The 22,916-nt window shown below is 44.7% G+C and overlaps 2 protein-coding genes across 9 annotated transcripts in view; both read left to right on the top strand.

Moving 5' to 3' along the window:
• Nucleotides 1-35: 35 nt before the first annotated feature.
• Nucleotides 36-9,876, top strand: RHNO1 (RAD9-HUS1-RAD1 interacting nuclear orphan 1). Of its 5 annotated transcripts, XM_053555692.1 has the most exons (4): nt 53-104; nt 4,031-4,123; nt 6,012-6,263; nt 8,967-9,876. In XM_053555692.1, exons 3-4 carry the CDS (start codon nt 6,096-6,098, stop codon nt 9,522-9,524), a joined length of 726 nt encoding a protein of 241 aa, XP_053411667.1. In that variant the 5' UTR covers nt 53-104; nt 4,031-4,123; nt 6,012-6,095; the 3' UTR covers nt 9,525-9,876. The 5 variants fall into 5 exon arrangements, with proteins under 5 accessions (XP_053411663.1, XP_053411667.1, XP_053411666.1 ...); XM_053555688.1 differs by lacking the exon at nt 4,031-4,123 and having other exon boundaries at nt 36-104; XM_053555691.1 differs by lacking the exon at nt 4,031-4,123 and having other exon boundaries at nt 69-104; nt 5,992-6,263.
• Nucleotides 9,877-12,406: 2,530 nt separating this feature from the next.
• The window catches only part of TULP3 (TUB like protein 3), a 58,569-nt gene continuing 48,059 nt past the window's right edge, over nt 12,407-22,916 (top strand). The window contains exon 1 of one of the 4 annotated variants that reach the window (XM_053555668.1): nt 12,407-12,521. In XM_053555668.1, coding sequence (XP_053411643.1) covers nt 12,481-12,521 — 41 coding nt within the window. In that variant the 5' untranslated portion in view covers nt 12,407-12,480. Of the gene's footprint in view, nt 12,581-22,916 lie in introns of all 4 variants that reach the window. The other 3 variants (XM_053555672.1, XM_053555669.1, XM_053555670.1) reach the window with 3 other exon arrangements.

The following is a 22,916-nucleotide window of genomic DNA, read 5'->3' as shown; positions in this document are numbered from 1 at the left end:
TCACGTGACGGAGCGTCGCCAATCAGCGCCAGCCTTGTCTCCGCGTTCCGGGCTCGAACACTGTGCGTCCTGACAGGAGCAGCGGCCCGGGCCTTGCCGGGCGGGTAAGGGGGGCTATAGGCCGCCTCGTGGGAGGGAGAGGTAGCCGTGGGGCCCGGGGACGAGCCAGAGGGGTCCCCGCGGCCGGGCTGGGTGAACGCAGGGATAGTTTGGGGACGCGCGAAACGACACTGACCGGGGCCCGGCTCCCTCGGCCTACTTTTCCTCCCGTTCCCGGTTCCCTCCCCGAGACTACAAGCTCCCTGTATCCCTGTATCCCCCCGGGGGGGATGGTTCTTACCCTTCTTAATGGTCTGTTTTAGTTGATGTTCTAATTGAAGGAAGTTGTTCTCCACTTAACGATCGCCTAGGTCCTCTGACTAGGCTGAGAGCTCCTTGAGGACTATATAGGATCTCGTTCAAGTTTATTCCAGTAAGAAAAAAAAGTACGCGTCTGAGAGCCTGTTGCTCAGTGGTTGGAGCGCCTACCCTGTGCGGGGTGGAGGGTTTGAATCTGGCTTGGGCCTGCTTAACAAAAAAAAAAAGAAGAAGAAGAAAAAAAAGCACACATAATCTTTAAGTACTGACCTGTCTTTTGCACCCCTCCCAAAGCCACACCTTTGGATATAATAAAGTGCTTTATTTACATATTCAACAGATTTTGTTGAGCTGCTATATGCCAGGCACTGCTAGGCCCTGAAAATACACAGTGGCAGACAAGGTTTTCTCCTTCCCCTAAGCTTATAGTGTAATGGAAGAAGGGAGGAGAACATTTTCAAAGAATCAAATAAACAAATGTAGAAATACAGCTGTGAAGTGACAAATTAGAGATCACAATAAGGAGATATTAGGTAGGACAGGAAAGGTGTTTCTGATGAGCTGAAGCTTGGTGGGAGATCTAGTGCCTTTTACAAAGAAGGGAAGGAACCTCTCTTAAGCAGATGGAATCCTGTCTGCAAAGGCTGTGTGGTGGAAGAAAGCATGGCTAGTGCAAAGGCTGGGCTAAGGATGGAGTGTGGTATTAGTTGAAGCTGGAGCCAGAGGAAGCAGGGCCTCAGCCATAATAGAGTTTGACCAATCAAAACTTTAAGCAGAAGTGAGTCTAGGTCAGATTTGTATAGATTTGTATTTTATGTTATTTTATTTTTGAGACAATCTCACTTTGTTGCCCTTGGTAGAGTACGGTGGCGTCACAGCTCACAGCAACCTGGGCTTAGGCAATTCTCTTGCCTCAGCCTCCCAAGTAGCTGGGACTACAGGTGGCTGCCACAACGCTGACTATTTTTTTGTTGCAGTTTGGCTGGAGCCGGGTTTGAACCCGCCACCTTCAGTATATGGGGCCAGTGCCCTACTCCCTGCCCTACTCCCTGAGCCACAGGCGCTGCCCCAGATTTGTATGTGTTTTTTTTGCAGTTTTTGGCCGGGGCAGGGTTTGAACCTGCCACCTCCGGCATATGGGGCCTGCGCCCCACCCCTTTGAGCCACAGGCGCCGCCCCCAGTGGGCCAGAGTGGATTAGGATAGACCATTTAGGTTATTGCAATACTCCAGGCAAGAATTGCTGGGGGTGGGCGGGGGTGGGATGGGGTGGGGGGGGGAGAGAAGGAGGGAAAGGAGTAAGAGAATGGCGGGCTTTATTGACGGCATGTTTAAGAGGTGAAGTTGACAGGGCTTGGTGTTTGGTAGGATGGGAGAGGGAAATGTCAGGTTTTTAGTTGCATAGCTGAGAGAATGATGATGCCATTCCCCAACCTGGAAGATAATCACTTTGGCTGAGGGTGGTGGTAGGGGTTCTGGGGGAATGATGGATCATTAGTTCTGTTTTAAACATGTTGAATTTGAGGTGCATTTGAAACATCTAGTTGCTATCAAGTAGGCAGTGGGATATATGGATTTACAGCTTAGAGGATTCTAAGATCTACTTCTAGGTGATTGTTGAAATGTGAGCAGATGAGATTGCCTAAGGAAAGTGTATAGAGTGAGAATAGCTCCAAAGCACAGCCATTGGGGAAAACCTTAGATAGCAGAATGGACTAACTTTCAACTAAAGCAGAAGGAAAATGGATGGATGCAGATACATAAATATAGGTTTACTTTTTAAATTTATTTTATTTTTCTGAGGCAGAATCTCACTTTGTTGCCCTTGGTAGATTGCTGTAGCTGTCAACAGCTCACAGCAACTTCAAACTCCTGGGCTCAAGCAATTCTGCCTCAGGCTCCCAAGCAGCTGTGACTACAGGCACCCGCCACAATGCCTGGCTATTTTTTTTGTTGTTGCAAGTTGTCATTGTTGTTAAGCAGGCCTGGGCTGGGTTTAAACCTGCCAGCCTGGATGTACGTGGCCGGCACCCTAGCCACTGAGCTATAGGCACTGCCATAAATATAGGTTTGTATGTTTGTTTTATAGAACATAAGAGTAGTTTGTCTTGGCACCTGTAGCTCAGTGGTTAGGGCGCTGGTCACATACACTGAGGCAGGTGGGTTTGAACCCGGCCTGGGCCTGCTAAACAACAATGACAACTGCAACAAAAAGCCGGGTTTTGTGGTGGGCACCTATAGTCCCAGCTACTTGGGAGGCTGAGGCAAGAGAATTGCTTAAGCCCAAGAGTTTGAAGTTGCTGTGAGCTATGACACCATCGCACTCTACCCCAGGTGACAGAGAGACTCTGTCTCAAAAAAAAAATTTTTTTTTTATTTATAGGCTGGGCAAGGTGGCTCACCCCTATAATCCTAGCACTCTGGGAGGCCAAGGTGGGTGGATTGCTTGAGCTCACAGGTTTAAGACCATCCTGAACAACAGTGAAACTCATTCTCTAAAAATAGCTGGGTACTGTGGTGGGCGCCTGTAGTCCCAGGTAGTTGGGAGGCTGAGGCAAGAAAATCACTTGAGCCCGGGCGGCGCCTGTGGCTCAATTGGTAAGGCACCGGCCCCATATACTGAGGGTGGCGGGTTCAAACCCGGCCCTGGCTGAACTGCAACCAAAAAATAGCTGGGCGTTGTGGCGGGCGCCTGTAGTCCCAGCTACTCGGGAGGCTGAGGCAAGAGAATTGCTTAAGCCCAGGAGTTGGAGGTTGCTGTGAGCTGTGATGGCATGGCACTTTACCGAGGGCCATAAAGTTATACTCTGTCTCTACAAAAAAAAAGAAAATCGCTTGAACCCAAGAGTTTGAGGTTGCTTTGAGCTATGGCAACATAGCACTCTACTGAGGGTGAAAAAGTGAGACTCTGTCTCAAAAAATTTTTCTTTATTGACTTTTTTTTGTTTGTTTGTTTTGTTTTTTTTTTGTAGAGACAGAGTCTCACTCTATGGCCCTCGGTAGAGTGCCGTGGCCTCCCACAGCTCACAGCAACCTCCAACTCCTGGGCTTAAGCGATTCTCTTGCCTCAGCCTCCCGAGTAGCTGGGACTACAGGCGCCCGCCACAACGCCCGGCTATTTTTTGGTTGCAGTTTGGCCGGGGCCGGGTTTGAACCCGCCACCCTCGGTATATGGGGCCGGCGCCCTACCGACTGAGCCACAGGCGCCGCCCTTTTTTGTTTGTTTTTGAGACAGAGTTTCACTATGTTGTTCTTGGTAGAGTGCCATGGTCTCACAGCTCATAGCAACCTCATACTCTTGGGCTGAAGCGATTCTCTTGTCTCAGCCTCCCAAGTAGCTAGGACTACAGGCAACTGCCACACGCTTGGCTATTTTTTGGTTGTAGTTGGCCCGGGCTGGATTCGAACCTGCCAGCTCCAGCGTATGTGGCTGGCACTCTAGCCACTGAGCTTCAAGTGCCAAACTTTTATTTACTTATTTTTGAGACGGAGTCTCACTTTGTTGCCTTGGGTAATGTCGTGGAGTCATAACTCACAGCAACCTCAAACTCTTGGGCTTAAGAGATCTTTTTTTTTTTTTTTTTTTTGGGGCTTAAGAGATCTTAATTCAGCGTCCTGAGCAGCTGGGACTACAGGTCGCCACCACAATACCTAGCTAGTTTTTCTATTTTTAGTAGAGACGGGTCTCACTCTTGCTCCGGCTGGTCTCAAACTCCTGACCTTAAACAATCCACCTGCCTTGGTCTCCCAGAGTGTTAGGATTACAGGTAAGCCACTGGGCCCGCCCCAAGAATATATTTTCTTCAGAATAATCCAGGGTGGGGGAAGTGGGTAGGATTATAGATGGGTCAGGATTGTAGCTAGATGATGAGGACATGGGGGCCTCATTATGTTATTCAGTCCACTTTTGTGTGTGTTTGAAATTATCTATTGTGAAAAATGAAGGGAAAAAGCTAAGTATGATCACACCTTCTGCTTGAAAGTTTTCAGTGAGTACTCAGGCTTCAGTTCAAACTCATATGGCCTTACCTGGGTTTTTTTGGCCTTATGGTAACACCATTTTCAGCCTCAGTTCTTCTTCTTTTTTTTTTTTTGTAGAGACAGAGTCTCACTGTACTGCCCTCGGGTAGAGTGCCGTGGCGTCACACGGCTCACAGCAACCTCTAACTCTTGGGCTTACGCGATTCTCTTGCCTCAGCCTCCCGAGCAGCTGGGACTACAGGCACCCGCCACAACGCCCGGCTATTTTTTTGTTGCAGTTTGGCCGGGGCTGGGTTTGAACCCACCACCCTCGGCATATGGGGCCGGCGCCCTACTCACTGAGCCACAGGTGCCGCCCTAGTTCTTCTTTTTTTTTTTAATTTCAGCTTGCTTGTTCATTCTTTGTTTGAAGTACTTTTTTTTTGTTGTTGTTCATTTTCTTTCTTCTTTTTTTAGATGTTCTTCCTCTGGCGATGCTCTGTCCCCTTGCCGCCCCGGTAGCTGGGATTACAGACGCCTACCACAATGTCTGGCTGTTTTTGATGTTAGTAGAGACGGGGTCTTACTCTGGCTCACTGCTGTTCATACTGGTCTCGAACCTCTGAGCTCAGGCAATCCACCCGTCTCGGCTCCCACAGCGCTGGGACTATAGGCTCAGCCTCAGTTCTTGCCATTTATCTTTTCACACTGTGTCCAACTACGTTGAGTTTATAATTACCAGAATTCACAATACTTCTTCATGTCTCTGTGCCTTCTATGTGCTGTTTCCCAGGCTGGAATGCACTCCTTGCTTTTGTCTGTTCTAGCCCTTCCAAAACTAAATCAAGTATCTTACTCTTACCTCCCTGAGGTAAATGGAAGTACATTGTATTCTTATATTTTAAGGTAATAGTCTGTCTCCCTGTTTTAGATTCTCAGCTTCTTGAGGACATGTGCTGCTGTATTACTGTAAGGGCTTGGTATTCAATTAATGAGTATTGAATATATGCTTATTCACCTTTAAATTCTCAGCACCTAAGGCTGGCGTTGTGGTAGGTTCCTGTAGTCCTCCCAGGGAGGCTAAAGCATGAGGATTACTTGAGCCTAGGTGTTTGAGGTTGCTGTGAGCTAGGCTGAGACCATGGCACTCTAGCCTGAGTGACAGAGAGAGAGAGATTCTGTCTCAAATAAATAAATAAATAAATAAATTAAATAAAGGCTCAGGTTGTAGGCTCATGCCTATAATCTTACTACTCTGGGAGGCTGAGGAAAGAGGATACTTGAGCTCAGGAGTTTGAGACAACCTGAGTTAAGAGTGAAACCCCATCTTTACTAAAAATAGAAAAATTAACTAGGCATTATAGCAGTACTACGAGAGGCTCAGGCAGGAGTCTCAAAAAGAAGGATTGCTTGAGCCCAGGAGGTTTGACGTTACCTAGAGCTAGGTTGATGGCACAGGCACTCTAGCCTAGAGCAACAGAGTGAGACTCTGTCTCAAGAAAAAAAAAAGTTAATTGAACGAATTTTATTAAATATGAATACTATGTTTTTGCTTGGTGTAGGTATAGGAAACTGTGCTCCCCACAACCTTGTGGTAGAAGTGATAGTTTATGGTAGAATTGCCTAGTAAAGGATCAGGAAGCCCTGGGAAACTATCTGAATTATGTTCTCCCAGCTTTTGTTTGTTCTCTCCAGGCGTGGTTTAAAATTGGAGCCTATTTCCCAGCCAGAAGCCAAACAACACCATGTGGCTGCTAACTGCTCTTCATTCACCTATTGATGCCTCCCAGAAAAAAACGCCCCCTGGGTTCCCAGAAAACCCAGTTGCTATTCCGTCAACAACCACTGGAGGGCCCCAGACACCGCTATGAATCGCCACAGCTTCCTATAACTCTCACTCGACAGGTGCCTAGCAAGCCCGTAGACCAGAGCACCATCACTTCTTGGGTAGGTAGGCCCATGGGATTCTTACTTTGACTTTTACTCTGTTAGACTTTTCACAATGCTGATGCTTCTGTCCTTGAACCAGGGCCTCCAAAGAGTAAAAGATTCATGGGGACAGGGGCAAGGAGATAATGTACTCTTTCTGTCTCTGGTTAGCCCTCTGGTATATCTTCTTTTCTCAGTACAAACTGAGGATGGCTTAGATGGGTTTGGAGTCTTATTCCACCTCCATTCCTCTGAAAGTTCAATGTAAAAGTTTTTTATTCAGTAACTGCATGAGAAAGCCAGACAAATGTGAGAACGAGTAAAAAGTGAGATTGTTCCCCCAACTTCATGTAAAAGGTGGAATATTTAGCTAGGTACTCTATTTACTTTTTTTTGAGACAGACCCTCAAGCTGTCACCCTGGGTAGAGTGCGGTTGCATCACAGCTCACAGCAACCTCCAGCTCCTGGGCTCAAGTGATTCTCTTGCCTCTGCCTCCCAAGTAACTGTGACTATAGGTGCCCGCCACAACGCCCGGCTATTTTTTGGTTGCAGCCATCATTGTTGTTTGGCGGGCTCAGGGTGGATTTGAACCTGCCAGCTCAGGTGTATGTGGCTAGCGCCTTAGCCGCCTGAGCCACAGGCGCCGAGCCTTACTTTTTAATGAATTAAACGTTAAACAAACCCCATAAATATGTCATGTGTTATATTTTGACAGTTTAAAAGCCTTGGGAAGAGAATTTAACGACTATACAGCAAGGAAGTACAGGTGTCCTAAAGATCACCAAAAACAGGAAAAATTAACAAAAATTAACAAACTCATATTACATATTTTTAATATTTAAATATCACACATAGAGAAATATTTTAATATTTAAATATCACACATAGAGAAATATTTTGTAAAATTTTATAATGAATTTTTTTTTTTGTAGAGACAGAGTCTTACTTTATCGCCCTGGGTAGAGTGCTGTGGCATCACACTGCTCACAGCAACTTCCATCTCATGGGCTCAGGCGATGCTCTTACTTCAGCCTCCTGAGTAGCTGGGACTACAGGCGCTATTACAATGCTATTTTTTGTTGCAGTTTGGCTGGGGCTGGGTTTGAACCGCCACTCTCGGTATGGGGTTGGTGCCCTACCCACTGAGCCACAGGCACTACCCCTATAATGAATATTTGTAAATGAAGGCACATTTAGCTAATTTCCTATTTTCCTTAGGTATGTATGTATGGCAACCTTTGGGGTACCCTGTAGTGTAGCAAAAGGGCCAGATACCAGATAAAGCATTAACACTCCTTAAATGTGTTTATTTTTAATTTAATTTAATTTAATTTTTAAACAGAGTCTCACTTTGTCACCCTTAGTACAGTGTGGTGGCGTTACAGCTCACAGCAACCTCAGACTCTTGGGCTTACGTGATTTTTTTGCCTCAGTCTCCCAAGTAGCTGGGACTACAGGTGCCACAACACCCGGCGAATTTTTTTTTTTTTTTTTTGTAGAGACAGAGTCTCACTTTACTGCCCTCAGTAGAGTGCCGTGGCATCACACGGCTCACAGCAACCTCCAGCTCTTGGGCTTATATGATTCTCTTGCCTCAGCTTCCCAAGCAGCTGGGACCACAGGCGCCTGCCACAACGCCCGGCTATTTTTTTGTTGCAGTTTGGCCGGGGCTGGGCTTGAACCCACCACCCTCGGCATATGGGGCCAGCGCCCTACTCACTGAGCCACAGGCGCCGCCCCACCCGGCGAATTTTTGATTGTAGTTGTCATTGTTGTTTGGCAGGCCTGGGCTGGGTTTGAAACTGCCGCCAGCTCCGGTGTATATGGCTGGCGCCCTAGCTGCTGAGCTACAGGTGCCAAGCCTAAATAAGTGTAACTTGTTCAGAACTTCTTGGAAGAATCATGCTACTTGTTTTAGGATTGTGAAAGAAACATACACATTAGAGTCCTGTGGATGAGAATAGGAATGAAGGTTTATTGAATACTCATTACATGTCAGGTCATCTGCTAGTTACTTTCTGTACATGATCTCACTCTCTATTGTTAGAGTCAGCTATTCATTATTTACTGAGGGCCTTCATTGTTCCAGGCATCTGCTAGGTGCTAGAGATCAATGGTGAACAAGATTGCTAGTCTCTGCCCTCATGAAGTTTAAAGATAGTTAAATAAGTTGCAGCCATATGGTGTTATTACGTAAAAGAGGTATTGTCTCTTTTCTTACAGAGGGGGAAACAATACCAGAGAGATGGAGTATCTTGCCCAAAACTTTTTGTTGTTATGCCAGTAGATAGCTATTTTTGTTTTGTGGCCATTATTATAGTGGGCCCCAATTTAGGATTCTCACTCTAGTTTTTTTTTTTTTTTTTTTTAATTATTATTATTATTTTTTTTTTTGTAGAGACAGAGTCTCACTATACCGCCCTTGGGTAGAGTGCCGTGGCCTCACACAGCTCACAGCAACCTCTAACTCTTGGGCTTACGCGATTCTCTTGCCTCAGCCTCCCGAGCAGCTGGGACTACAGGTGCCCGCCACAATGCCCGGCTATTTTTTTTTGTTGTTGCAGTTTGGCCCGGGCTGGGTTTGAACCCGCCACCCTCAGCATATGGGGCCGGCGCCCTACTCACTGAGCCACAGGTGCCGCCCTCACTCTAGTTTTCACTGTAAGGTTAGTACTTGGTAGTTGGCTTACCTCACCCTTTTTTCTTTTTTAATCCTTAGATATCTCCTGAGTTTGATACGACAGCAGAAAGCTGGTTCCTAGCCTACCGGAAACGTCATTACCGAGACCAGGCAAGACGTTCAAGTCGAAAATCTGGCACCTCCAAATTTCCACATCTAACTTTTGAGAATCTACATTCTTCTTCCATTTCAGAGACATTGGAGAGCCACTTAATCAAGGAGTGCCCCAATCAACAAGAAAAGAACAATTCTAGAAGACCCTTAGTTCCAATTATCAGTCCCCAAAGCTCTGGGGACCTCTCAGTACATGCACTTCGGAGTCTACCTTATGTGTTGATTCCGCCTGACATCCAGACCCCAGAGTCATCTTTCATGAAGGAAGAATCTGTTCCTCAAGATCAGAAGGAAAACAGCCTTCCATATTACTCTGGTCACAGTAATACTCCTAGCAGCCCAGAGCCTGGGCCTGTTCTGGTTAAAGATACACCTGAGAACAAGTATGGGATAAAGGTCACATGGAGGAGACGACAGCACCTGCTTGCTTATCTCAGGGAGCGAGGAAAGCTGAGTAGAAGCCAGTTCCTTGTGAAAAACTGACTCCCTCTCTTATCAACACTCTCAAGAAATTGCTGATTTTCATAGAGTTGCTAAAGTCACTTTTCTAACTCATGAGAGTCTATCAATAGAATAAAATAGAAATAACATCAATAGAAAAAAAATATTTTAACTAGAGCCCTGGAGTCACAAGGGAATTCAATTCCCACATTTGCTTTATAAGATACCTTGTGTCACGAACTGTTTACTTTATATTTTTCTGGCATTAACTGTTTAAAATATATGTAAATAAATGGTTGCAGAAAGTTTTCAGAGAACCCTGCTTCTGTCAAGAATGCAGCAATATTGACCCACCCACAAAAGGTCTTTCATAGTTGTTAATTTAAACCACTAGTTCTTTTTTTTTTTTTTTATTGTTGGGGATTCATTGAGGGTACAATAATAAACCACTAGTTCTTTAATCAACTCACTTAAACTAATTCATTCCACTTTTTTTTTTTTGCAGTTTTTGGCTGGGGCTGCGTTTGAACCTGCCACCTCCGTCATATTGGGCTGGCGCCCTCTCCTTTGAGCCACAGGTGCTGCCCCATTCCACATTTTTGTTTTTAATTGAAGCAGGGTATCTCTGTGTTGCTGTGCTATAGTATATAGCTGACTACAAACTCAAGTGATCCTCTTCAGCCTCCTGAGAAAGTGTGCTGCCATACCCAGTTAACTTTTTGGTTTTTGTACAGTTTCACTCTTGCCCAGCCTGGTCTCAAAATCCTGGCCTGAAGCAGTCCCTCCACCTGGGGGCTTCCCAAAGTCCTGGGATTACAGTCCTCAGTGAACCATGGCACCTGATCTCATTCCATAATTTTGTCAGGATCAATGGCAGCTTCCTTTAGGATTTGATGGGTGGGAAAAAATTAGAGCAAACTCTATGCCTTTTTATGGTTGGGTGCCACCTCTGCAAACGTGGCTCACCTGCTAAAAGAACACGATGAAGAAAGGGCAACAAGCCCTGCTTTAAGGACTAGGGTGAGAAAAGGGAACATAGATGAGTCACTTAGGTTTGCTTTTGTTTTTGTTTCTAACCATAGAAATCTGTAAATGTCAAATGGGGTAGGAACAGTTTCTTTTTTTTTTTTTTTTTTTTTTTTTTTTTTGTAGAGACAGAGTCTCACTTTATGGCCCTCGGTGAGTGCCGTGGTGTCACACAGCTCACAGCAACCTCCAACTCCTGGGCTTAAGCGATTCTCTTGCCTCAGCCTCCCAAGTAGCTGGGACTACAGGCGCCCGCCACAACGCCCGGCTATTTTTCGGTTGCAGTTTGGCCGGGGCCGGGTTTGAACCCGCCACCCTCGGTATATGGGGCCGGCGCCCTACCAACTGAGCCACAGGTGCCGCCCGGAACAGTTTCTTATAGTTTAACTGTTTAAACTGGATATAAATAAATGCGGGAAGCTTTCAAAGAATACTTACTGCAATTAATGCAGAAGGACTGCAAAGTCAACAAAATGTCTCAATTGTGCTTTTACTCTCAAATGTTGCAATTCATGAGATGACTGAAATAACATCTCATTCAGCATTTAAGAACCTACTATGTGTCAGGTCCATCCCTAGGCTAGATCAAATGTGGATTACTCAGCTTTTTTTTTTTGCAGTTTTTTGGCCGGGGCCGTGTTTGAACCCGCCACTTCTGGGATACGGGGCTGGTGCCCCACTCCTTGAGCCACAGGCACCGCTCAGACTCAGCTATTTTTTTTTTTTTTTGAGATTGAGTCTCTGCCTCTGGGGTTAAGTGCCATAGTGTCATTACAGCTCACAGCAACCTTACCTGGGCTCAAGTGATCCTCCTGTCTCAGCTTCCCAAGTAGCTGGGACTACAGGCTCCTGCCATAATGCCTGGCTAAGTTTTCTATTTTTAAGTAGAGCTGAAGTCTCACTCTTGCTCAGTCTGGTCTTGAACTTCTGAGCTCAGGCGATCTGCCAGCCTCAGCCACCCATAGTGCGAGGATTACTGGGGCTAATCTTACTTTACAGAATGAACCATGCTCAGGGTCACAGTGGAGGCTGACTAGTGAGAGCAATGCCCTGCTTTCCTAGCTTGTGCCAACTTCTGTGCCTCCTAAAAAAGTGACCTGGTTCAAAACCAATGTAGTAACAAACTTTGACCTTGTGATGCTGTAAAGTCAATGTGCTATGACTTGTCAGGTTGTTGCCTAGGGACTGCAATGATATGTGTATGTTGCTAGTGAGAAAGGAACTGACAGTTGGGGACATGATTTATTGGAAACGAGTACAGATTTTGTAGTGCATCTTATTAGGAGCTATGGATGTTTGAAGGTGGTCCATGGGCATTGGGAGAGTGTGCAGCAGGCCTAGGAACGGCCTAAAAATTTGGGCTGGAGTAGGAGACTCTGGCAGTTCTGCGCGGTTCAAGTTCGAGGCCGGGCTGTGAAAGAAAGGTGCATTTCGCTGGGAGTGGCTGCTGGAAGGGTTACCAGTGGGATTCCATAAATGTCCCTGGTAATCAGGGAAGGGGCCAGCGTGAAGGATCAGAGGTCTATAAGTCCTTACACGACAGACCTCGGGAAGCGCCCTGGGTGATCTGGCACAAAGTGTCAGGGGTGCGAGGAGCAGCTCCGCGTGTGTGGAATGGGCGGCTTCTCGGACCGACTCGCTTGCAAACAACTGACGCGAACACATCCTGTCGGCCTCAGCCCCTGCCAGACCTGGCGGTCCAGGAGATCCAGCCCAGATTGGGCGCGTCATCCTTGCCCTAGCGCAGGCGCCATTTAGTCCGGGTTCCTCCCGCCCCTTAGAAACCTTCTCGCATCGCCGAGTGGGGGAAGTAGCCAATGGGGTAAAATCACTGGGCTCACAGCCCAATAGGCGGCGGCGACAGTGCGGGGTGTGGTTGCCAGGGGGCGGGGCCCGGCTTCTGGCCAGACTTGCCACTCTAGCGGCGGCATCTGGGGGTCTGGAGGCGGTCGGCACTAGTCGCGACGCGGGCATGGAGGCTTCGCGCTACCGACTCGGACCCTACGGGGACAGGTCAGAGAGGAATGGTGGCTGGCCTCTTCTTGAGCGGGACGGAGGGACGAAGCGAGAAGGTGGAGGTCCTGTCCGGGAGCTCTGCTGGGGAGGGCGGGGGCTCGGGTGGCGGAGGGAGGGGCTGGTGCCGCCGCGCGGGGCGACCTGCTGTCTCCTACTCCTGGGCGGAACCTCCTTTTTAAAGGGGAGCGGGTGTGCAGCCTGCGCGTTGGAGAGACTTTTTGTTCAGGTCCCTACTGTGGAACCCTTGGAGTTTTCGTTCTGAGCTCTCCTTGCCCGCTCTGAGCCTGATTTCGCTTAGTTAGAATGCATCAGTCCTACTGGGCTCGCTCTGCCTAGTAGTGTCATAACTCAGATTGGACCAAGTCTTTCCCAGGGAGGTTGAAGGTGCTAGAAGGTTGTGGGTGCTAGAAATTTGCTCTTATGCCATTGCTTTTGGCTTTTGGCAGGCAGTGTTGACTTCTGGAATGAATTCCAAGGGCTGAAAATGCGAAAACGATTCTTTTTCTTCTCTCTCCTTTTGAGTAGTCATTTTCTTATTTAGGATGGTCTGTTTGCAAATGTGCCATATCCCTTGTTTTTGCTCTTCTTTCTCTGCCATCGTCCCTTTTTTCTGCCTCCACCAGAGGGAGAGCCTGAGAAAGAAAATGATCCGAAATCTCAGTCTGTCAATTTTTTGTTAGCTAGTTTATTCTTTTTATTATTATTATTATTAAATCATAGCTGTGTACATTAATGCGATCATGGGGCATGATACACTGGTTTTATAGACCGTTTGACACATTTGCATCACATTGGTTAACATAGCCTTCCTGGCATTTTCTTAGTTATTGTGTTAAGACATTTAAAAAAAAAAAAGACATTTATATTCTACATTTACTAAGTTTCACATGTACCCTTGTAAGATGCACCGCAGGTGTAATCCCACCAATCACCCACTCTGCCCATCCTCCCCCCTCTCTCCCCTTTCTCTCCCCCTCCCCCCTATTCTTAGTTTGTAACTGGGTTATAGCTTTCATGTGAAAGCCATAAATTAGTTTCATAGTAGGGCTGAGTACATTGGATACTTTTTCTTCCATTCTTGAGATACTTTACTAAGAAGAATATGTTCCAGCTCCATCCATGTATTGTTAGCTAGTTTAATGAAAAGTTAATGGAGAGTCGTGTGAAATCATTAGTTTAAAACTTTAGCCTTGTCTGAGGATTTAAATCATGCACTCTAACTGTATTCCCTGATTTTTATTTCATTACCACACCACAACAAATCAAGATTTGGCTTGTAAGGATTTAGTCTGATATTTAGACTACTAGATAAACAATTTTAAACCATTAAAAAAATTGCCAGGAAGGAGGTATTGGGGGCATTTTCCTCTTTCATTAAGTTTTATTTACCTGATAGTTACATTATGAAATTTGTTCACTGCAGTTTTTTTTCAAGTTCAGAAAAAAAATCTATAAATGTGGAAGCCCTGGAGGAGGTAAAGTCAGTATTCAGCATCTCTGGTTGATTTTATATAGTACTTGTTCAGTTGTGGATACTCAATACATTTTAATTAAATGAAAAGCAGATTTTGTCGGTATCAGATTTTTAAAATTTTATTTATTTTGGCCAGGCGCACTACCTAGCACTTGGGAGGCTGAGACGGGTGGATTGCCTGAGCTCACAGGTTCAAGACCAACTTGAGTAAGAGCAAGACCCCGTCTCTAAAAATAGCTGGGCGTTGTGGCCTGAGCCTGTTTTCCCAGCTACTTAGGAAGCTGAGACAAGAGAATCGCTTGAGCCCAAGAGTTTGAGGTTACTGTGAGCTATGACATCATGGCTCACCCTACTGAGGGTGGTAAAGTGAGACTTTGTCTCAAAAATAAATTTTATTTATTCATTTATTAAAAAAAATTTTTTTTTTGAGATTGAGTCTTACTCTGTCACCCTTGGTAGAGTGCTGTGGCATCACAGCTCACAACAACCTCAAACTCTTGCGTTGAAGCAAGAGAAGTACTTCAGCCCCCTAGGACCACGGGTGCCTGCCACAATGCCCGGCTATTTTTTTTTTTTTTTTTTGTGAGATAGAGTCTTACTACATCACTCTCCATAGAGTACTGTGCCATCATAGCTCACAGCAACCTAAAACTCTTGGGCTTAAGTGATTCTCTTGCCTCAGCCTCCCAAGTAGCTGAGACTACAGGTGTCCGCCACAATGCCCAGCTATTTTTTTGTTGCAGTTGTCATTGTTGTTTAGCTGGCCCAGGCCAGGTTTGAACCTGCCACACTAGGTGTATGTGGCTGGTGCTGTAACCACTGTGATAAGGGTGCTGAGCCCCAGCTATTTTGGGATTGTAGTTGTTGTTTGGCAGGCCCGGGCTGGATTTGAACCTGCCAGCTCCGGTGTATGTGGCTGGCACCCTAGCCACTGAGCTAGAGGTGTCGAGCCAATTTATTTATTTATTGAGGCACGTTCTTACTCTATTGCTTGGGCTGGAATGAATGCAGTGCATCATCCTAGTGCACTGCAACTTCAAACTTCTTGGCTTGCCTCAGCCTCCTGAGTGGCGGGAACTACAGGCGCACACCACTAAGCCTGGCTAATTTTCTGTTTTTTGTAGAGATGGAATCTCTTTTGTTGCTCGGGCTAGTCTCTAACCCCTGGGCTCAAGTGGTCTTCTTCCCTTGGCCCCCCAGAGTTTTGGGATTATAGGTGTGATCCACTGTGCCTGGCACCAGATATTTAACATGATTTTTGAGGGAAAAAACAATGGAATTGACTAAAGTTGGGACTAAGAGGAAAAATGGTTTTTGATTTGTTGGACCTGAAGTTTAAAGGTAGAGTTTGTAAAGTCCTCCCCTACCCTTTTTTTTCCCAGAAGAAACCAGCTCTTAATTTTAAAAATTAACATCAAAAGGGAATGTGTGAATCACCAAATGCTTCTCCTCCCCTAGGTATGTTAGGGCAACTTCTGTCACTGTTTATTTCAACTTTTTTGTTGTAAGAGATAGTGAATGTCTCTTGCTTTTTTGGCTTTGGGTTGTGTTTAATATTTTTGATGAAATACATTGATGGAATTTTCCATATTAATATCTTTCAATGTGACCCAACTTTTAGGTTTCCTGTGATTTTCTTCTTTGAATTATGTGACTGTTTTACCTTAAGACAGATTTATTTTCAACAAAGTAGAAAATTTTCAAAAGGAAACATCGAATATTTTTCCTATATCTGAAATATTTAGTGAAAATTGGAGATGATATTTGAAACTTCAGGACCTTTGTTGATAGATTGCCTGGAGATGATAAGGGTTGGCTCATGCTGCAACTTGAGCTCTGTCTGAGGATTTGCTGGTGAGAGAGAATTGAAGGTATGGTTCCTGCTGTGTGTGACCTTGTGACCCAGAGACATCTAAGAAAGTCTTGGTCTGTGATTAATGACAAGTTAATGGAGAGCCGTGTAATTTTAACTTTAAAATATGACTGGTAATCGTGGCTGGAAATTACGTTCTGGTCAGTCTGATTATCCTCTCACGTGTTCTTTTTTTTTAAGTGTTTCACCAGATCACCTAATTGTCTCCAACAATTACAACTACAACAAATACTTTGATTAACATGTGACTTACAGTATGTTTGATAACTATGAAGGCTATAGTAAAAGCCTAATAATGTCTAACATGCTTGCATTTTTTTCAAATGTGAAGGCTACAAATAGAAAGGAAAGAATAGTCTCTGTAAAAGTTTATTTTCTTCCCGAGGTTTTCCTGTTCCATGCAGGCAGATTCAGATATTTTTTGAAATAGTTTTAATTTCTGGCTTCTCTTACTCTTTCCGGTGGAAACTGCAGTCTCCCTTTTATTTGTGCCCGTTTAAAGAAAAAGTTAATGTTTCTTCTTACTAAGAGGGAAAGAATGCTTGAATTACTCAGGGGATTTGAAGCTGCCTTGCTTGTCAGTGTTTGAAGGTTTTAGGATTAACAGTGGTCTTAATAATTCCCTTTGTTCTCCTGTTGGAGAGCAAGTCCATTGTGGAATTAAATATTCATTCAATCAAGAATTTCCTATAGGCTGCTCTTGAGTCACTAGGAATAAACTCTGTGTACTGCTAAATCTCTTCTGTCTCCTTGGACACCCTTACTGTTAGTAATAATGAATGCTTCAAAATTGTTTTGGCTTGGTTAAAGCTTGAATCCACTTTCGTCTGAGAGAAGGCATACTGTCCGCATTTTTATCTACATGCTGTCTTTAATAATTCACTTGGTAGCAGTCTTTTTTCTTTTCTTTTTTTTTATTTTTTAATGATTGAGTAGAATTTTAATATTAGGTTTTGAAGCCCTAAGTTGCAGTCTTTTTTTTTTTGTTTTTTTGTAGAGACAGAGTTTCACTTTATTGCCCTTCGTTGAGTGCCGTGGCGTCACACAGCTCACAGCAACCTCCAACTCCTGGGCTTAGGTGATTCTCCTGCCTCAGCCTCCTGAGTAGCTGGGACTACAGGCGCCTGCCACAACACCCGGCTATTTTTTGTTGTTGTTGCAGTTTGGCCGGGGCCGGGTTTGAACCCACCACCCTCGGTATATGGGGCCGGTGCCCCGCTCACTGAGCCACAGGTGCCGCTCCTAGGTTGTAGTCTTAATAAAGAAGACTGCCAGGTCTCTCCATTTGCCTTAGAACCTCTGTGGAAGCATTAATGATTACTATTGTGTGAGTTACCAAGAACTCTGGAAAATCATAATTCTAAGAAGGATTATAGTAGTACTTTTATTATTTATTAGATGGTACTGGCTGTCTCACCATATATAGCATTAGGGCAAGGGGAAAACATGGGACACTTTCACTGAATTCCTGAATTGTTTTTTTTTGGCTGGGGCTGGTTTTGAACCCGCCACCTCTGGCATATGGGGCCAGCACCCTACTCCATTGAGCCACAGGCGCCGCCCCCTGAGTTCTTATTGTTATTATTTTTTAAACAGAGTCTCACTTTGTCACGCTTGCTAGAGTGCTGTGGCATCATAGCTTGCAGCAACCTCAAACTCCTGGGCTCAAGTGATTCTCTTGCCTCAGCCTCCTGAGTAGTAGCTGGGACTATAGGCGCTGGCCACAATGCCTGGCTATTTTTAGAGATGGAATCATCCTTTTGCTCAGGCTTGAACTTCTGAGCTCAGGCAATTCCCCCACCTCAGCCTTCCAGAGTGCTAGGATTACAGGCATGAGTCACCATGCAGGGTCAATTCCTGAGTTCTTTTTTATTTTTTTTTTTGACCAAGAGTCTGACTTTGTCACCCTCAGTAGGGTGCTATGGCTTCACAGCTCACAGTAACCCCAAACTCTTGGGCTTAAGTGATTCTCTTGCCTTAGACTCCCCAGTGGCTGGGACTATAGGCACCCGCCATAAGCCTCAGCTATTTTTAGAGAGGAGGTCCACAAGCCCCAGCTATTTTTAGAGACAAGGTCTCGCTCTTGCTCAGGCTGGTCTCAACCTGTGAGCTCAGGCAGTTCAACTGCATTGGCCTCCCAGAGTGCTAGCATTACAGGTGTGAGCCACTGCACCTGGCCTGAGTTCTTGTTTTAGCTTTTCCTTGTTTGGCAATGTGATCCTAAGCAGGTTAGCTACTTCTTTGGCGTCAGTTTTCTTCTCTGAGAATGAGGGCTTCTTGGGTTCCCTCAATGGTTTATAATGAATTAATAAAATAATAAAATAACATACGTTTAAAATGCACATGGCTCTAATTTCAGAAGGTACAGAATGAAATTCAGTGAAAAGTATATCTTATTGTCTCTGGAGCACCTCATTCATTGGTAGGTTTCCTATGGGCCTTCCAAAGACAAATCTGTGTGTTAAATAATCTTTTAATATTCTTTCCCCACTCTTAAAATTTGATGATTCGAATTTTAGGATAGAATATGATTATCTAAACTCTGATATCTGCTTTCATTGTGGGCAAGATGTATTTTTTTTGTAGAGACAGAGTCTCACTGCCACAAAGCCCGGCTATTTTTTTGTTGCAGTTTGGCCAGGGCCAGGTTTGAACCTACCACCCTCAGTATATGGAGCCAGCGCCCTACTCACTGAGCCATAGGTGCTGCCCGGGCAAGATGTATTTTTAGGATATGAACTATAGTTGCAAATTTTTAGTTTTTTTTTTCTTGTTATGATGTATGATGTATGGAAAATAGGATTGTAATAATAAAAGAATTATTTTTCAGACAGGCTTCTGGAAGAAGAAATCATTGCTATTTAGCTTTGTAGGAAGGAACTTCAATATATCTGTAATTTGGGCAGTGCCTGTGGCTCAGTGGGTAGGGTGCCGGCCCCATATACTGACGGTGGGGGGTTCAAATCTGGCCCTGGCCAAACTGCAACAAAAAATAACCGGGCATTGTGGCAGGTGCCTATAGTTCCAGCTACTTGGGAGGCTGAGGCAAGAGAATTGCTTAAGCCCAGGAGTTGGAGGAGGTTGCCCGAGGGCAATAGAGTGAGATTCTGTCTCTTAAAAAATATATATATCTATATATATATGTGTGTGTGTGTGTGTGTGTGTGTGTGTAATTTGCCTTTGATTTTTAGGTTTCAGAATGAAACAAGATTAATAGAGGATTAATTTCTTTCCCTATTGAAACATAATACAGGCTTGGCGCTTGTAGCTCAAGCAGCTAAAGCAGCAGCCACATACACCAGAGCTGGCGGATTCCAATGCAGCCTGGGCCTGCCAAACAACAATGACAACTACAACCAAAAAATAGCTGGCGTTGTGGAGGGCGCCTGTAGTCCCAGCTATGTGGGAGGCTGGGGCAAGAAAATCGCTTAAGCCCAGGAGTTGAAGGTTGCTGTGAGCTGTGATGCCATTGTACTCTACCCAGGGCGACAGCTTGAGGCTGTCTAAAAAATAAAAAGAAAGAAACATAGTATAATTGTGTTTAGAGATTGCCCCTGTCCAGTAACTAGGAGCAAAAGTAGGGAGGGGCATTTTGACTGAGTACAGTTCCTTTTTTTTTTTTTTGAGACAAAGTCTCACTTTGTCACTTTTGTAGAGTGCTATCGTGTCACAGCTCACAGCAGCCACAAACTCTTGGACTTACGAGATCCTCTTGCCTCAGTCTCTCAAGTAGTCTCTCAAGTAACTGCAGGTGCCTACCACAAGTCCCAGCTTTTTTTTTTTTTTTCTTTTTTTTTTTTATGAGGGACAGAGTCTCACTTTATGGCCCTCGTAGCCGTGGCCTCACACAGCTCACAGCAACCTCCAACTCCTGGGCTTAAGTGATTCTCTTGCCTCAGCCTTCCGAGTAGCTGGGACTACAGGCGCCCGCCACAACGCCCGGCTAAGTCCCAGCTTTTTTTAGAGACAGGGTCTCACTCTTGTTTGGCTGGTTTCAAACCTGTGAGCTCAGGCAATCTACCTTGGCCTCCCAGAATGCTAGAATTACAGGTGTGAGCCTCCACGCCTGGCACTCTGAGTACAGTTCTTTTTTTTTCTTTTTGTAGAGACAGAGTCTCACTTTATGGCCCTGCATAGAGTGCCGTGGCCTCACACAGCTCACAGCAACCTCCAACTCCTGGGCTTAAGCGAGTCTCTTGCCTCAGCCTCCCGAGTAGCTGGGACCACAGGCGCCCGCCACAACGCCCAGCTATTTTTTGGTTGCAGTTTGGCTGGGGCCGGGTTTGAACCTGCCACCCTCGGTATATGGGGCCGGCGCCTTACCGACTGAGCCACAGGCGCCGCCCCTGAGTACAGTTCTTAAGCTGTGTTTTTAAAAAGGGAAGATATGTTAAGATAAAATGATTGATAATAAAGGCTTACATTTATGTATCCTTTGCAGACTTTATAATACTTTCATATATTTGATCCCTTTTGAGGTTAATAAGTCTGAGGAAAGCAGGGCATAGATGTCATTTCCATGTTACAGGTGGGGAAATTAAGGGTCAGAAAGGTTGTGCTATATCTAAGAGTACATGATGAGTAAATGATGCAATCAGAAGTAAAAACCAGGCTTTTAACTTCTAGTCTCTTGTTTTTCTCACATATTATCAAAATATCTCGTGTAGGCTTGGCATCCATAGCACAGTGGTTATGGCACCAACCATAGGCAACAAGGCTGGCGGGTTCGAACCCGGCCTGGGCCAGCTAAACAGCAATGACAACTGCAAAAAAAAAAGAAAGAAAAAAATAGCCAGGCATTGTGGCGGGCGCCTGTAGTCCCAGCTGTTTGGGAGGCTGAGGCAAGAGAATCGCTTCAGCCCAAGAGTTTGAGGTTGCTGTGAGCTGTGACACTACTGTATTCTACTGAGGGTGACATAGTGAAACTCTGCCACAAAAAAAAAAAAAGAAAAGAAATAACATTTCTGAAGAGAGAAAATGTAACCCCTGAAGAAAGGAAAAAAAGGCAAAAAGTAGAATGAACTTAAGTTGCAAGTAAGTTAAGAAACTAGGAGGAATAAATGCATTTTTTTTTTTTTTTTTGAGACAGAGCCTCAAGCTGTTGCCCTGGATAGAGTACTGTGGCATCACAGCTCACAGCAACCTCCAACTTCTGGGCTCAAGCGAATCTCCTGCCTCTGCCTCCCAAGTAGCTGGGACTATACAGTGCCCGCCTGCCACAACGCCAGGTTATTTTGTTGCAGCCATCATTGTTGTTTGGCAGGCCCAGGCTGGGTTCAAACCCGCCAGCTCAAGTGTATGTGGCTGGTGCCTTACCCTCTTGAGCCACAGGCACCAAGCCAATAAATGCATTCTTTAACTTCTGGATCAAATCATACTTTTTATTTATTTATTTTTTTATTGTTGGGGATTCATTGAGGGTACAATAAGCCAGGTTACACTGATTGCAATTGTTAGGTAAAGTCCCTCTTGCAATCATGTCTTGCCCCCATAAAGTGTGACACACACCAAGGCCCCGCCCCCCTCCCTCCGTCCCTCTTTCTGCTTTCCCCCCCTCATAACCTTAATTGTCATTAATTGTCCTCATATCAAAATCGAGTACATAGGATTCATGCTTCTCCATTCTTGTGATGCTTTACTAAGAATAATGTCTTCCACTTCCATCCAGGTTAATACACAAATCATGCTTTTTAAATAACTGTTTGGTTCACTCAAAAGAATGCTTTTTGCTTTTGCTATGTGGGACATGCAAAATCAAGAGGGATTCACTCTAAACTAGTTTCCTCTTTTGGATTCTTTGGGACCGTGTGAATGTTTAAATCTGTTGCCAGCTTTTCCTTCTCAGTACGTCCTTCTCCCCACACAGCTCTCCCTGCTTTCAGATTGAGTTTGTGCTAAATAGGCCTGGTGGGAAATGGATGTTCATTCCCTAACTTCAATTAAGTTCGCTGCAGATTGTGGCAGTCTTTCAAGTAGAACACAGCTGAGCCTAGAATGTTAACATTTCTCCTTGGACGAGCATGGATTTCAAAGGAGTCTTTTCTGGCAGTTCTAATTTATTTCTTATGTGTCTTTTCCCAGAAACAATGTTTTGTTTTAGGCGGTGCCTGTGGCTCAAAGGGGTAGGTATGTTTTGTTTTAGCCAGATGTATCTCAGTGTGTGTAAAAATATGGGCTTCTAATATTGACATTTAGAATTTTGACAAGGTATGGGGGCAAGACATGATTGCAAGAGGGACTTTACCTAACAATTGCAATCAGTGTAACCTGGCTTATTGTACCCTCAATGAATCCCCAACAATTAAAAAAAAAAAAAAAAAAATTTCGACAAGGTGAACCTATTTGTCATTTCACTTAGAAAAAATAATTTATCAATATTATATATGGTATCCATAAAGTTCACATGCAATTTAAAATAGTGTGCAATTTAAAATTGCACACAAATTTTATGGCCACCGTGTGTGTGTATTTTGTGACATAGAGTTTCACTGTGACCCAGCCTGTCCTGATCATAGCTCACTGAAGCCTTATCTTCCCACCTTATCCTCCGGAGAAAAAATACTTTAGTAATAGCTATTACTGCAATTACCTGAAACTGTTACCAGTTTGAACATGATGAAATATGATGACTTTTTCATTATATATAATCATACTCTACTTAATGATAGCATGCATATATTCTGAGAAATTTGTTGTTACATGATTTTGTTGTTCTAACATCAGTGTTACACAAACTTACATAGTATAGCCTACTAAATACCTAGGTTATATGTATACAAATCTGTACAGCATGTTACTGTACTGGACACTGTAGGCAGTTGTAACACAAAGGTAAGTATCTGTGTATCTTTTTTTGTTTGTTTGTTTTTTGAGACGGAGTCTTATTGTGTGCCCTGGATAGAGTGCTGTGGTATCATAGCTCATGGCAACCTCAAACTCTTGGACTCAAGCAGTCCTCTTGCCTCAGCCTCCCAAATAGCTGGGACTACAGGTGTCTGCCCCAATGTCCAGCTCGTTTTTCTATTTTTAGTAGAGACAGAGGTCT

Source organism: Nycticebus coucang, chromosome 12 (genome assembly GCF_027406575.1).
Source record: "Nycticebus coucang isolate mNycCou1 chromosome 12, mNycCou1.pri, whole genome shotgun sequence".
Lineage (NCBI taxonomy): Eukaryota > Metazoa > Chordata > Mammalia > Primates > Lorisidae > Nycticebus > Nycticebus coucang.
This window is presented reverse-complemented; position numbering and strand designations above follow the sequence as displayed.

Bases quoted from the DNA above. Each gene is read 5' to 3' on its own strand.
- RHNO1 (XM_053555688.1), top strand. From the start codon at position 6,096: ATGCCTCCCAGAAAAAAACGCCCCCTGGGTTCCCAGAAAACCCAGTTG. The intron at 6,264-8,966 runs GTAGGTAGGCCC...TTTAATCCTTAG, and splicing joins AGAGCACCATCACTTCTTGG to ATATCTCCTGAGTTTGATAC.